The 13,408-nt window shown below is 37.0% G+C and overlaps 1 protein-coding gene across 5 annotated transcripts in view; it reads left to right on the forward strand.

The window, feature by feature from the left end:
* Positions 1–13,408, forward strand: part of ksr1.S (kinase suppressor of ras 1 S homeolog) — a 109,433-nt gene that overhangs the window by 35,239 nt on the left and 60,786 nt on the right. For all 5 annotated transcript variants that reach the window (XM_041584136.1, XM_041584139.1, XM_041584138.1 and 2 more), the window contains exon 2: positions 10,746–10,886. In XM_041584136.1, coding sequence (XP_041440070.1) covers positions 10,746–10,886 — 141 coding nt within the window. The remainder of the gene's footprint in view (positions 1–10,745; positions 10,887–13,408) is intronic.

A 13,408-nucleotide genomic window follows, 5' to 3' on the forward strand; every position in this document is an offset into this window, starting at 1 on the left:
AGATGCCCATGTAGATAGTTGTAATTTAAATATCCCAGTTATTGGCCAAGAGGTGTTATACTTTGGTGAGAAGGGGTGGATCTTCCATTTTGGTTCTTGGTGTCTGACCCATCTAGATGTTTCCAGGGAGCCTGGGTACAGTGTGAAAATCAGGGAGCAGGGACCCCCTGAACGAGGCTATTGAGTGGAAATATATATCTGTTATAGACTCTCCGGGAGAGTAAGACAGTGAGGGAAGATAGAAAGAGCAGCTTTGTGCTCCAACAAAGAGATGTAGTAGCTTCCCATGATTCTTACGCTGTAAGATTTGGCTACAGTGAAGGGATCACAGTGGATAGGGTGTCAGGATTTAGGTTCTAATCCCTGACACTCCACTGGGTGAGATCCAGACCACGTGTGAGGAATTTCTGCCTGGAGGTAAGATGTACTGCATTGACTACATCCTCAGCGAATGCACCTGCATCTACCTCTGATATACTGTCTGCGCTGTGTGCCTATATATTCTGCAAATGCCTCTGTACTGATGTAGGTACCCTGTGGATCAACTGTCTCTGACAAATAAAAATTTGCTCTGTTTCATTGCAAGAACCTCCTTGTGCTCATTTCTTTATTGGTTAAAGCACAGTAGCCTGTGGGAGTTGTAGTTGCCCTACACTGCACCTTCATTTCTTCCACTTTTGAAGGCCCTGCCTTAAAGGATAAGTAAACCTTTAAAATAAGTGAAAATAAAATAGATGAGGGTGCTATTCTAAGCTATTTTGTAATGTACATTCATTATTTATTTTGTTTTTATTCCAAGATATTAAGGGATACATGTACTGCTTCTCTGATGTTCTTCTGCTTAGGAAAGATGTGAGAAAGGTTTCTAATTTTATTCCTAAACAGAAGAACATTAGAACAGCCTCTTTTTTTTTCTCCTGAAAACTTCCTTGACTACTTGGTGGTCAGACTGGTTGGAAACTGACCAGCAGGTAGCGCTGTTGTAACAAAATTCATTTATATTAACAGTACATGTATCCCTTAATATCTTGGAATAAAACCAAAATAAATAATTATGTATATTGCAAAATTCATTGGAATAGCACCCTCATCCGTTTTACATTCACTTATTTTAAAGGTTTACTTATCCTTTAAGTGATCGAGTCCAGTGTAACCTATGGTCTAGTTTACTAGCTGGTGATTAACCCCGTTGGCCTGTATGTGTTAAAGATATATATATATTTGTCAGTACAAGTACCTTAGGACAGTCTTTGTCCAGGGCTTTACAGGGCACTTCTGCTTTTAGTTGCATTATTATTACTACAGGTATGGGATCTGTTTTCTGGAAACCCATTATCCAGAAAGCTCCGAATTACGGAAAGGCCATCTCCCATAGATTCCATTATAATAAAATAACCCACATTTTTAAAAATTATTTCCTTTTTCTCTTTAATAGTAAACCTTAATTCAAGCCAAGATAGAATTAATCCTTATTGGAAGCAATACCAGCTTATTGGGTTTATTTATTGTTTACATGATTTTCTCGTAGACCCAAGGTATGGAGATCCAAATTACAGAAAGATCCATTATCCGGAAAACCACAGGTCCCTAGCATTCTAGATAACTGGTCCCATACCTGCATAATGTATTTTTTTCTGGGTTAGGAATAGTTACATCTATTCATAATGAGTTTTCTACTTACAGCATTTAATGATTATGGTTTAAAAATTGGAAATTTGTGATATGTGTATCTAAAATAAAGAGACACCATACCACGAAGGGAAGTGCTGGTCCAGGAAATATATATATATATATATATATATATATATATATATATATATATATATATATATATATATATATATATATATATATATATATATATATATATATATATATATATATATGGTATATATATATATATATATATATATGGTATATATACGGTATATATATATATATATATATATATATATATATATATATATATATATATATATATATACACGGTATATATATATATATATATATATATACGGTATATATACATATATATACATATATATACATATATATACATATATATATATATATATATATATATATTTCCTGGACCAGCACTTCCCTTCGTGGTATGGTGTCTCTTTATTTTAGATACACATATCACAAATTTCCAATTTTTAAACCATAATCATTAAATGTATTATATATATAAATAATGCAGTACGCTGTGTTCAACCTTTAGCTAAGTAACAAGGCTGTAACTGACAGTCCTGATAATGGTAACATCTGTTTGCACAGTAAAGTGCTTAGCACAAGATGCCTCTAAATCTTAAGAAGCTTAAAGGTAGTGTCATTTGTGTGACTTGTGGCTGTAGCTTATCCCTTATAAAGCTAATCATTATATATTTTGTGCTAGTGCTACTGGACCAAATAAAGACAGGCCTGTATGTCCGCCATTACTGCTGAAAATCAGTGCCATATTAGATGCCTGTTCATAATAGGGAAAGTGCCAATTTTGGGGAGGACATTTGCCTCAAATTTAATGCCATTTTAAAAACAGTTTTTGTCTGTTTGCTATTGTTAAGATGGTCATAGATGCAAAGATCCAATCGTACAAATCAAGGATTCATACGATTTTTGGACCATGTGTGGAGAGTCCTGACATTTTTCGTCCTGCGGAGATCGGTCGTTTGGTCGATCGGACAGGTTAGAAAGTTTCTGTCGCCTGTCGATAATATCTCTGCATGTATTGCCGATAGGACGATTTTCAGTGGAGACTAGCTTTGTTGGACATAGCTATCGTGCGATTGCAGTCAGGGGCAGAACATTGCTGATCTGTTCTTTAACTAATCTGACTGGTAAGACTTTGATCTGAATGGTTAGTGGCAGGTCGGGAGATGGGAAAGTCTGATCGTACGTTGATTTGTACGATCGGATCTTTGCGTCTGTGGCCAGCTTTAGTGTAAGTCTTTAAGGATGCAAAATCGCAACACAAAATGGTTTTCTGTGGAGCATGCATCCTAAGTAATTTTTGTAGGGGAACTATTGCGAAAATGAAAATTTTTATATAAGCTTCCTCATACTGAAGTAAGAAACTTTATAAATACAATCAATTAAAAAGTATGCATTGTTTCTGAAATAATCAAGTTTATATTCACGATTCCTCTCTCAATCGGTTTCTCTTCATTCTGTCTTCATACAACAGTAGGGTGTCAGCTGAATGATCCAATATATCTTATAGGGGTGGCTTCCTTTGCTAACAGATGAATTATAGCTTGCTCAACTGATTCCAGTACAAACAAAATCTAACAAAATAACTGCCTTAAGCACAAATGCTGCATCTAAAGAGACAGGATTTCATAGAGAGAGACAGTGATTTTAAATTTTTAAAGTTAGCTCTAATACATATTCTAGGCAAAAGGAGCCCCCTCCCTATAAGACATATATTCGATCATTCATCAGCCACCCAACTCCTGAATGAAGACAGAATGAGGAGATGCTGAGAGAGATAGTGAAGATAAACTTGATTATTTCACAAACGGTAGAGAATGTTTAATTGTTTGTATCTAGAAAGTGTGTGATGAAGCTAATATTTCATTTTCGTGATAGTTCCCCTTTAAACAATGTAAATTATTTGTGACGTTTCAAGTTGCTTAATTTATTTAACACAAAAATGTTTTTGTAAACTTGGTGCTGACAAATTTTTTGACAACAAAATCCTTTAGTAAATAACAGGGGGAAAATTATAAAAAAAATATCCCCACTACAAATAAACTACATGTACTAAATCTGCCACTAGATATGGTCGTGTGTGTGTGTGTGTGTGTGACCATGTAGCCTATGTATCGGAACCCAAACTTGGGTCCCCAATCTGTTTATAGCAACATTTTTAGCTAGAATAATCAACAGTAATTAAAAGGAGGCAGGTAAAAATGTCTCTCCTTGATTGAGTCCTTGATTGGGTCCCAAGGCAAAACCCCAGATTTTACGTGGACCTCCCCGATATAAAATGCAAAATGTTGCGGTTACGCTGGCCATAGACTTGCAGGTTTTATTATTTGTGCCACGTTCATTTTAGTAGAACGATCTACCATTAAACATTCAGATTAAAATAAGTAGGAAAAATAACAAATCCGACAATGTTCTCACCTTGAATTGACAGATCGCAATCAAATAGAGCAAACCCATGAGCAACATTCAGATGTAAAAAGGAGTTGGGGAGCAACACTAGCATGAAAAATGTTCTTGGAGTACCAAATATGTGCTGTGATTGGCCATTTGGTGCCCATGTGTGGATTGTCAACCTACAGGAGACGGTTTGGCAGTACATGTGGTTTATTTGCAACCAAAACTTGCCTCCAAGCCTGGAATTCAAAAACAAGCACCTATTTTGAGGCCACTGGGAGCAACATCCAAGAGCTTGGTGAGTAACATGTTGCTCATGAGCCACTGGTTGGGGATCACTCAAATAGAGTGTGATGAAGACTAGAGGAAGGAAAATTGAAATGAGAGGAAGGTCACTGAGTACCAATTGGCATGCACATTGTTGAAATCATATGATTTTGGAGACGTGCATATATATGTGGCTCGTATGCAAGTTTTTGCTGTCGTTATCAGAGAACAGGTATGCAGCATAATAATAATTGGCATTTTCAGGTCCAATTATATTTTATTGTGCATTTGTTTACATATTAAAGTTTACGACATCTTATTGTAATGACCAGGTCAAAAAAGGCACATGTCGGCAAGGGGCCTGTACACGGAGTGCCAATTATACTTGGCTTGGCTCTGCTGATAACATAGTATCATAAGTCTTTAAAGGAACAGTTCAGTGTAAAAATAAAAACTGGGTAAATAGATAGTATGTGCAAAATAAAAAATATTTCTAATATAATTATTTAGCCAAAAATTTAATGTATAAAGCATGGAGTGAGTGGATGTCTAACATAATAGCCAGAACCCAACTTTTTGCTTTTAAGTTCTCTAACTCTGAATTAGTCAGGGACTTGAAGGGGGTTCACACGGGACATAACCGTTCAGTGAGTTTGCAATTGATCCTCAGCATGAAGCTCAGATTCAAAAGCAAATAGTTATGACCCATGTGGCCCTCCCTCAAGTCACTGATTGGTTACTGCCTAGTTTTCAATCGGTGTAAAGCAAGAGAGCTGCAAAGCAGGAAGTCGTGTTCTGGCTATTATGATAGACATCCAGTCACTCCAGGCTTTATACATTACATATTTGACTAACTATATTAGAAACATTTTTTTATTTTGCACATACAATCTTTTTACCCAGTTTTTATTTTTACACTGAAAAATTCCTGTAATGATACATTCAAAAAGTAGTGCAATTAAGTATAAAATGTTTTTGTTTTTTACCCACAATGCAGCTTTCTCCAGAATGATTGCTGATGCCTGCTAAATTTTCATGAATTGCGCATAAGTCATACCTCCCGTTTTTCACAGGACAGTCCCATATTTTGACAGCTCAGCCTGCAGTCCTTGATTGTTACTGAAGATATTTTTCCTTTTGATCTCCCGCATTGATGCCAGAAAAATATACAATGTTTCTAAAACGTACTTAATTATTAATTTTTTGGCAGAGGGTCCAGACTACTCAGCACCTGCACTTAGTTACAATTGTGTCTTTACTTAAATATTAACAAATGTAACTATTTAAGATAAGTCTCTTGTTAGAAATGAGACGTGCAGCAAAAAAGGCCAATTCTTCTTCATTACCAAAACTGTAGTAACACATTAAACATGACCCCAGAAATGTGTTCAGACATTTCATAACCTGTACTATTACATTTTGTAATAGTATTTTGACAAAGTATTTAGTGGATGTGGCCACAAAATTGGTATGGTCCAAAATGTTTCACTATGTGCGGCAGAACTTTTATCCCTCTTTCTAGTCAGGGCTGGGCTAAGTCAATCTGTTACTCTAGGCAACCTTGCCAACCACCCTGCCTCTCTCCCATGACCGCAAGTGCACATGCGCCATAACAGAGGGGAGAGTGGCAGAAGGGAGGATAAGAGAGTGGAGCGAACACAGACTAGTGGTAAGCAGAAGACAGCTCCAACCTATCATTGCCCTCTAGGCAGGTGCCTCTTCTACTTGCTTCCCTTTTAAGCTTGTTAAAATACTCTCTGCGTTGAGCTTTTGTTTGACAGCATGATAGCAAGGGAGATTCTATGCAATGAAAGCAATAAATGTTTTCCTCTGCTGAATACTTTCCAGTCTATATACGGGCTAGAAACAAGTGCTATAATAAATGCCATTTTCATTCCCAGAGCTGCATCTTCCAACATGTACTGAAAAATAAAATTTGGGCTGATGGCGTCACACTTTTTCCATGAATTTTTCTTTTTTAAATGTGTTTTTACTAGGTGCAAGTTAGCCATGATAGGCTATGTGGCCCTCGTAGCTTCTCAAACTCTCTGTTAAATGAGGTCCTTAGCCATTTAAACTGAACTATATAATATTATGTAAGTCTTATATCATTTTAAAATACTGGGTCCAATTACCTGGTTCCTACCAGTCCTAGCATCTTTTGTTAGCGTTAGTTGTTGCAAATCTATGTAAGACATACATCAACTGATTAATATAGAGGGCTCAATTAGGAACTCAACCACTGTTGTATTCATGCAAAAAGTGATTTAAGGCACCTCTCAGAATAACACCATTCATTAAGGTACAGGTATCCGCTTCAAAGCCACTCTTCCACTTCCGCTGTCACCATCCTGGCTCCAAATCGCATGAAAGTGTGCAGACCGCAAATAAAAATAGTGCATATGAATTTTCTCGGCTGCCAGTTCCCTTCTGTGAACATAGCCCCCTGACCACATATTATGTGCCCCCTAACAGTACAAAGACTCCCCCAAAACAATATATTTTTCTAAAGTACACATTCTGACAAATCCAAAATGGGTAATTATGTTTTTCTACTCCAAACTACCATAATTCAAAGCTATGCTAAAAGCAACATTGTTTGACATTTCTGAAAATCGTCTAAAAATATTGTAATTGGCCGCTTTTATCTCACCCAATTTCTTACATACATTTGGAAAACACCCTAAATATTGACGCCAAGGTTCTACTGAACAGTTTTTTCACCAAAATGCATAGATGTACCAAAGCAGCTGGCATATGCAGACCCCAAATGAAAATAGTGCATATGAATTTTAGTTTTCTGTGAACAAATCCCCCTGACTGCGTATTATGTGCTGCAAGACCCCCTAACAGTACAAAGACTGCCCAAAAACCATATATTATCTAATCCAAAATGGCTAATTATATCTTTCTTCTCCAAACTATCCAACTACAAGGCTACACTAAGGGGCAGATTTACTAAGCTCGAGTGAATAGTTTGAATCCAAAAATATTCGAATTGCGAAGTAATTTTTTGGGTACTTCGACCATCGAATTGGTCAAATTCGATCGAATCTAACGATTCGAAACGATTCAAAGTAAAAATCATTCGACCATTCGATAATCAAAGTACTGTCTCTTTAAAAAATCCTTCGACTCAATACTTTGCTAAATAAAAGCAACCAAATTGAATGTTAGCCTATGGGAACATTGTAGATCGGTTTTGGGCACTTTTTATGATTGAATAAAAATCATTCGATCTATCGCTTAAAATCGTTCGATTCGAACGGTTTTATCGTTCGATCGAACAATTTTTATTAGATCATTCGATCGAACCTTTTGCACTAAAATCCTTCGAGTTCGATATTCGAAGGATTTTACTTTGAGGGTCGAATTCGAGGGTTTTTTAACCCTCGAAATTCGACCCGTGATAAATCTGCCCGTAAGGGTAGCTGTTTTTATGATATTTTTGAAAATTGCCTAATAATATTATAATTTGCCGCATTTCTCTCTAAAAATGTCTTGCGTACAATTGGAAAACATCCTAAATATTGATGCCAAGGGTCTACTGAACAGTTTGGTGCCCAAATATGCATAGCTATACCAAAGCAGGTGGCATGTACGGACCCAAAATGAAAATAGTACCAATTCACCCTCTGTGAACAAACCCCCCTGTCTGCGTATAATGTGTTGCAAGACCCTCACAGTACAGTACAAAGACCCCCCAAAACCATATATTTTATACACATTGCTAAAATGTGTTTCTACTCCAAATGATCAAAGTTCAAACAACGCTAAAATAAACGTAAGGAACAATAATGCCAGCATAAAACTGCAATAAAATCACAAAAATCAAATACAAATAGGCAAATCAATGAAATAACTGATCCAACAGCATGGTTAGTGGTCAGAATGCTTGATCCAATAGTCGTGCATTTGTGTACAGCTCTTAAAAAGTATGTAAATGTGTATGTGTAAATATGGGCAAAAGTGTGCAAAAAAAAAAAAACAATAGCAATAAAAAAAACTACCTTTAGCAATATGTGTATGTGTAAATGCAAGTATGTAAATGAATGTATGTTTAAAAAAAAAAAAAAGGGCACTTACTGTTCTAGGTTAAGGGGGGTCCTTAGCAGTGCTGGAGGGTCCAAGATCACAGCACCTGCACCGTAGGAAGTGAGTGTGCGGCACATGTGAGGTCGGGTTCTGCAACAATGCGATGAGGAGGTGCAAGGTTGGGTCCTGCAACAATCTCGTCGCAGGACCCATGTAGCAGGGGGTTCAGGGCTTACTGGACTCACTGCACCGTGAAAAATGCAGCTAGTGTAGCGAGGAGAACCTACGTGCTTGGCAGTCAGAGCATTTACCTGCCAGCACGTAGTACCTATGCGCTTGTTAGTTAAAAGGTTAAAAACATGCGTTTTATGAAAGCAGGCATTCTTCAAAAATATTATTCTATACTATAAGAAACAAAAGACAACCGGGCCCAGTGTTATTGCCTGTTGCCTATAGTGAGAGGCATATTTTTTATGAGCTACAAGGATGAAGATACATTCATAGGAAACAATGGTATTCAAATTGCTGTGACAGTGGTTGGTTTCCCCATAAGACCTCTCTGCCGTGTCTGTATAGATCTGGTAACAACTACTGACACTTGGAAAACATAAAGGTTCTTTATTTGGGGAGGATGGACAAAGGATGGAGGTCAAAATGAATATTCCCCTTCCTAACCTGGAGCAGCTCTTCAAACATGGAAGAGAAGAACACAAAAGGATGATGGGAGGAATTTACATCACACATTAGGAAAGGGAATATGAGAGCTTTACTTATTTCTGTGTATTGACTTTTATTGTTCAGTGAATAACTTCTTTCCTAACTGGTGTAGAATATTCCAGTAATGTATAGTCCCCTTGCACACGGCATCAATATGCCACTGACTGGATTTTTGTGTAGAAAAACTCTATGCCCTGGCATTCCAGCAACTAGACCGAAACCCAGCTGAACCCCAATGGCAGATATTAGAGTAGAATCTGAGGCATTTTTTATGCCGCCATCAAAAGAAATAAAACGTAAACTGATGACATTTCTCATTTTAGAATGTTTAACAGATGTGTAACCATTAAATGCTGCTTACTCACTGCTTGCTATAATTTGCTAGACCCATTGCAGACTTGTGACTTTTATTACCTTACGATAGTTAAATCTGTATGAAGACACAGTTGGGGCTCATTTATTAACACTGGCCAAATTTGCACGTCAGTAACCCATGGCAACCAGTCGTATTTAGCTTTGTGTTCTACCTGCAGTTGGCTGAAAAAAAACCTAGTCACGGACTAGTTGCTATGCATGCTGAATGGACTGTATGTATGCATTTAAAATAAATCTGTATATACATGATGGATTTACATTTCAGCTTCTTCTTAATTCTAAACAAACTAGTTTACTACTTAATTCTAAACAAACTAGTTTACTACTTATTTAGAATGTTAAATATTATGTAAAAGAAACTATATTAATCGGAGCAAAAATATTTACCTTTAAATGAGGCGGCCATACCTTTAGGTGGTCAAGCATGGGCAAGCCAGCTAATTATTCTTTCTAACATGCTTATGAATGTGCTTACAAATAATCTAATAAGTATCTAAACGTATGTATTCAAATCTGCCTGTATATTACTATTGAATGTTAAAGGGAGTCTGTCATGATTTTTGTTTAATTGTTATTTCTAAATTACGCTGTTTACATTACAAATAATTCACTCTACAATTTAAAACTGTATTCTTGAACCAACAAATATATTTTTAGCTGTAATATTGGTGTGGAGGCAACCACCTCAACGTATTGCGCCTGATTCTGAGCTTTGAGAAGGAGCCAGCAATTCAGGAAGGAGCTGCTTTGAGACAGCTATTGTTTTCCCCCTTCTTATTGTAGTTAATACAACCAAAGTTGTGCTAGCTAGCAGGGTTTTTGCTGCTTGGGTTCTATTCTCATGTCCACCACTAGGGAGCACATTTAGCAGTGCAAACAAATCCTTCAGCAGAGGTGTCAGGTTGTTCCTGTTGATAGGCTGCAGAGTGGCAAGGGAGGTCGTTGTACAGCTCCAACCTGCAGTGTAGCAGTAAAGAGTGACAGAGCACAAGTCACATGACCTGATTGTTTATTATGTTGAACCAGAAACAAAATAAAAAAATATTTCGAGTAAAAAAAAAAAAAAAGATTTCATGGTAGAATTCTGATGGAACAGCACTATTAACTAATGTGTTTTGGAAAAAAAGGTTTTTTCCCGCGACCGTATCCCTTTAATGTCATAGTGGGTTTTGACTTTTTTGTTATTTTTCATCATATGCTAATAGCCACTGTGAACTAATTTGTTATTGGTATAACTTTTACAGGCAAAGCTGATAAACTACATAAGCAAGCAGCTGCAATGTAAACATCGTGTGCTTCATGTTGAGAGAACAGAAATACTGAACAGCTACCCAAGAATCAGTGACTGGTTACACACAATCAGTGTGAGAAATGAAGTTGTCCAGGTAAGTGTTTTTTTCCCCACTGGGATAGACCCGGTTTGCATTTGTAAAATGTATAATGGAATAATGGTAATTTTACATGTTAAACTTCCCCCCTTCCAGGAAACTCTGATAGTCATAGGCTGTCATGATTCTACTGCTGCTGGAAGGTTAGGAATTGCTTAAATATTATCACTAATGATTGTTATTGATTGTGTAACAATCATCTCTTCATTTAAGATTTGATTTCTTCAAATGATGCAGTATTCCTTAACACAAAAAACAGTAGAGTCTTTCATACTTTATATGATGTTATTGGTACAGCACAAGTTAAATATGCTGACCAGTATCTGTGTACTTGTGTACAATGGGCAGCTTTGGACAGATTTGAAGCTTTATCTGCTAATACTTCGTACATGGCACATTGGCGGATGAAGTGAAATGTAGAGGAGCTGCAACTCAACTTTATTTGCTGCTGTTCTGCCAATCCAGTCTGAACAAACATAACAATACAAAGGTGATATAGCCCTAAGGGTGGTGGCAGACAGAGAGATTAGTCGCACAGGGACAAACATTCTCTACTGTGGGCGACTAATCTCCCCAGATGTCTTCCCACCGGCAATTCACATTCTTGTAGGCAGGAAGGCATTTCGCTGGGCGACTAATCTCCCCGTCTGCCACCACCCTTAGACTTTTAAATATCTTCTCATGCAGCCTATAGCTAAACTAGGGGTCGTTTACCAAGACCGGGAGATGAAATTAAACTAAGGGATGCGCAGCCATGCTGAACCCAGTGCCACATAAAGAAATCTGGTGCGAGGTACAGATTGCAGTGTCAGGAGGCACAGGTCCTCTTTGCTGCCTGAATCCTCTACCTCACCGTAACAATGTCTAAATGGCAAAACATAGTGGACAGAATGGGGATTGGAGGGTTAATGCCTACAGTATGTGCTGCCCAATGCATTACACACTGCCTTCCTTGCTGCAAATGACTCCATATATTAATGACCTTTGTCAGTGATATAAAATATATTGTCAATGTGTTGGCAGTCTGTTCCAGTTGAGGGTTTAAGCTGTCGTTTTTTTTCTTAAGGTGCTCTCAGTTTAACTCTAGCATAGCATTGTAATGGTATATAGTTAGTCTTATATGCAGTAAAATCAAGGGGCATGCTATGGTCATTGGCAAGTTTATTGCTGTGCATTAGATAATATCTGGCAATGTAAACTACTGGTGTCCTTTTAAGTATGTTGCTTACAGATTTTGCAAGACTCATTTTACCATTTCTGCTGCAGATCGTGAGAATTCATTAGCACTTTCAGGCTGATTAACACCTTCTCCTCCCCCATACAAGCTTTGCTTACCACTGTTGCTAGTTTGAGGCTTCACACTGGTTGCTGATTGTTCAGTGCAATCTGTTTTCCAAAGCAAAAGAGACTTTTGTGGCTCCCTACTTAATGTGGACCATTATTATTTTTCTTCTGTTTTGCTTGGGGTGTGTAGTGAATGTAAGTATTCATATTTCTTCTATGTTCTACATCTTAAAATGTGAAAATGGGATTATTCCATTGTTGATCATGTATCAAATCTGTAAATTGTTGCTTTATGTGTGCTGACAGACTTGTTACCAGCCTTGTCCGACTGTAGATTGGTCTTTGTTTTGCTGTTAGTGATAATTGTACCATCTGCTATGCTCTCTTTTTTTTTTTATTAGACCTAATGCAAACCCAGGCATGGACTGAGATTCAAAATATTCACTGCCATTTTAAGCACACAGAGGCCCAAAAAGCACAGCAGGCCTAATATTTGCAGGAATCTAAAGATTGGCAATCTGGGCTTTGGTAAACCAGGTACCCTCCAAATCAATACATGATAAAAACCATAGAGGTCGTTATATAGGTCACAGACTTGCTATGTGATTCCATCCTTGACCTGGGGACCAAACAATCACATTAGCCCAGTTTGGTCCATAATTTGGATGACCAAAATCAGGAAAGTAATACTCATACATTGCTAAAAGGACAGATTTTATCAAAATCACACCAACTAATGTTCTAATTGTGTCATGAGGTTAAATCTGCATTAGTAACTTTCATGTACTTCATCAGATATTTGTACTCCTCCTATATCATAACACGCTAAATATGTAATTTCCCTAAATACCACTACATACTTTCTAAAATGTAGCAAATGTAATTTGAAAAAAAAAAAGGATTTGTGTAAAAATTCTGTACTCACAAAATGATTATATAAAATAATGAATATGTGCATTTGTTAAAAAAAAAAAAAAAAAAAAGCAGTGCTTGAATAATAAATTGCACAAAACAGCATCTGGGACTTCTATTTCTCTGTTAAGACAATATATATTTAGTTTTATTTTATTAATAAAATTTCAATAATAAAAGTGTCTTGGTTTATTATAGCATCTTAGAGTTTCAGGATATAGAGAATTTTACTTACCTACTTGACGTAAATTCCTTTTCTTCTAGTCCCGACATGTCAGTACACATGGGCATTGCCCCTCCCAGACCTGGAGGTAGGACCTATA

Source organism: Xenopus laevis, chromosome 2S (assembly GCF_017654675.1).
Source record: "Xenopus laevis strain J_2021 chromosome 2S, Xenopus_laevis_v10.1, whole genome shotgun sequence".
In the NCBI taxonomy this organism is placed as follows: Eukaryota; Metazoa; Chordata; class Amphibia; order Anura; family Pipidae; genus Xenopus; species Xenopus laevis.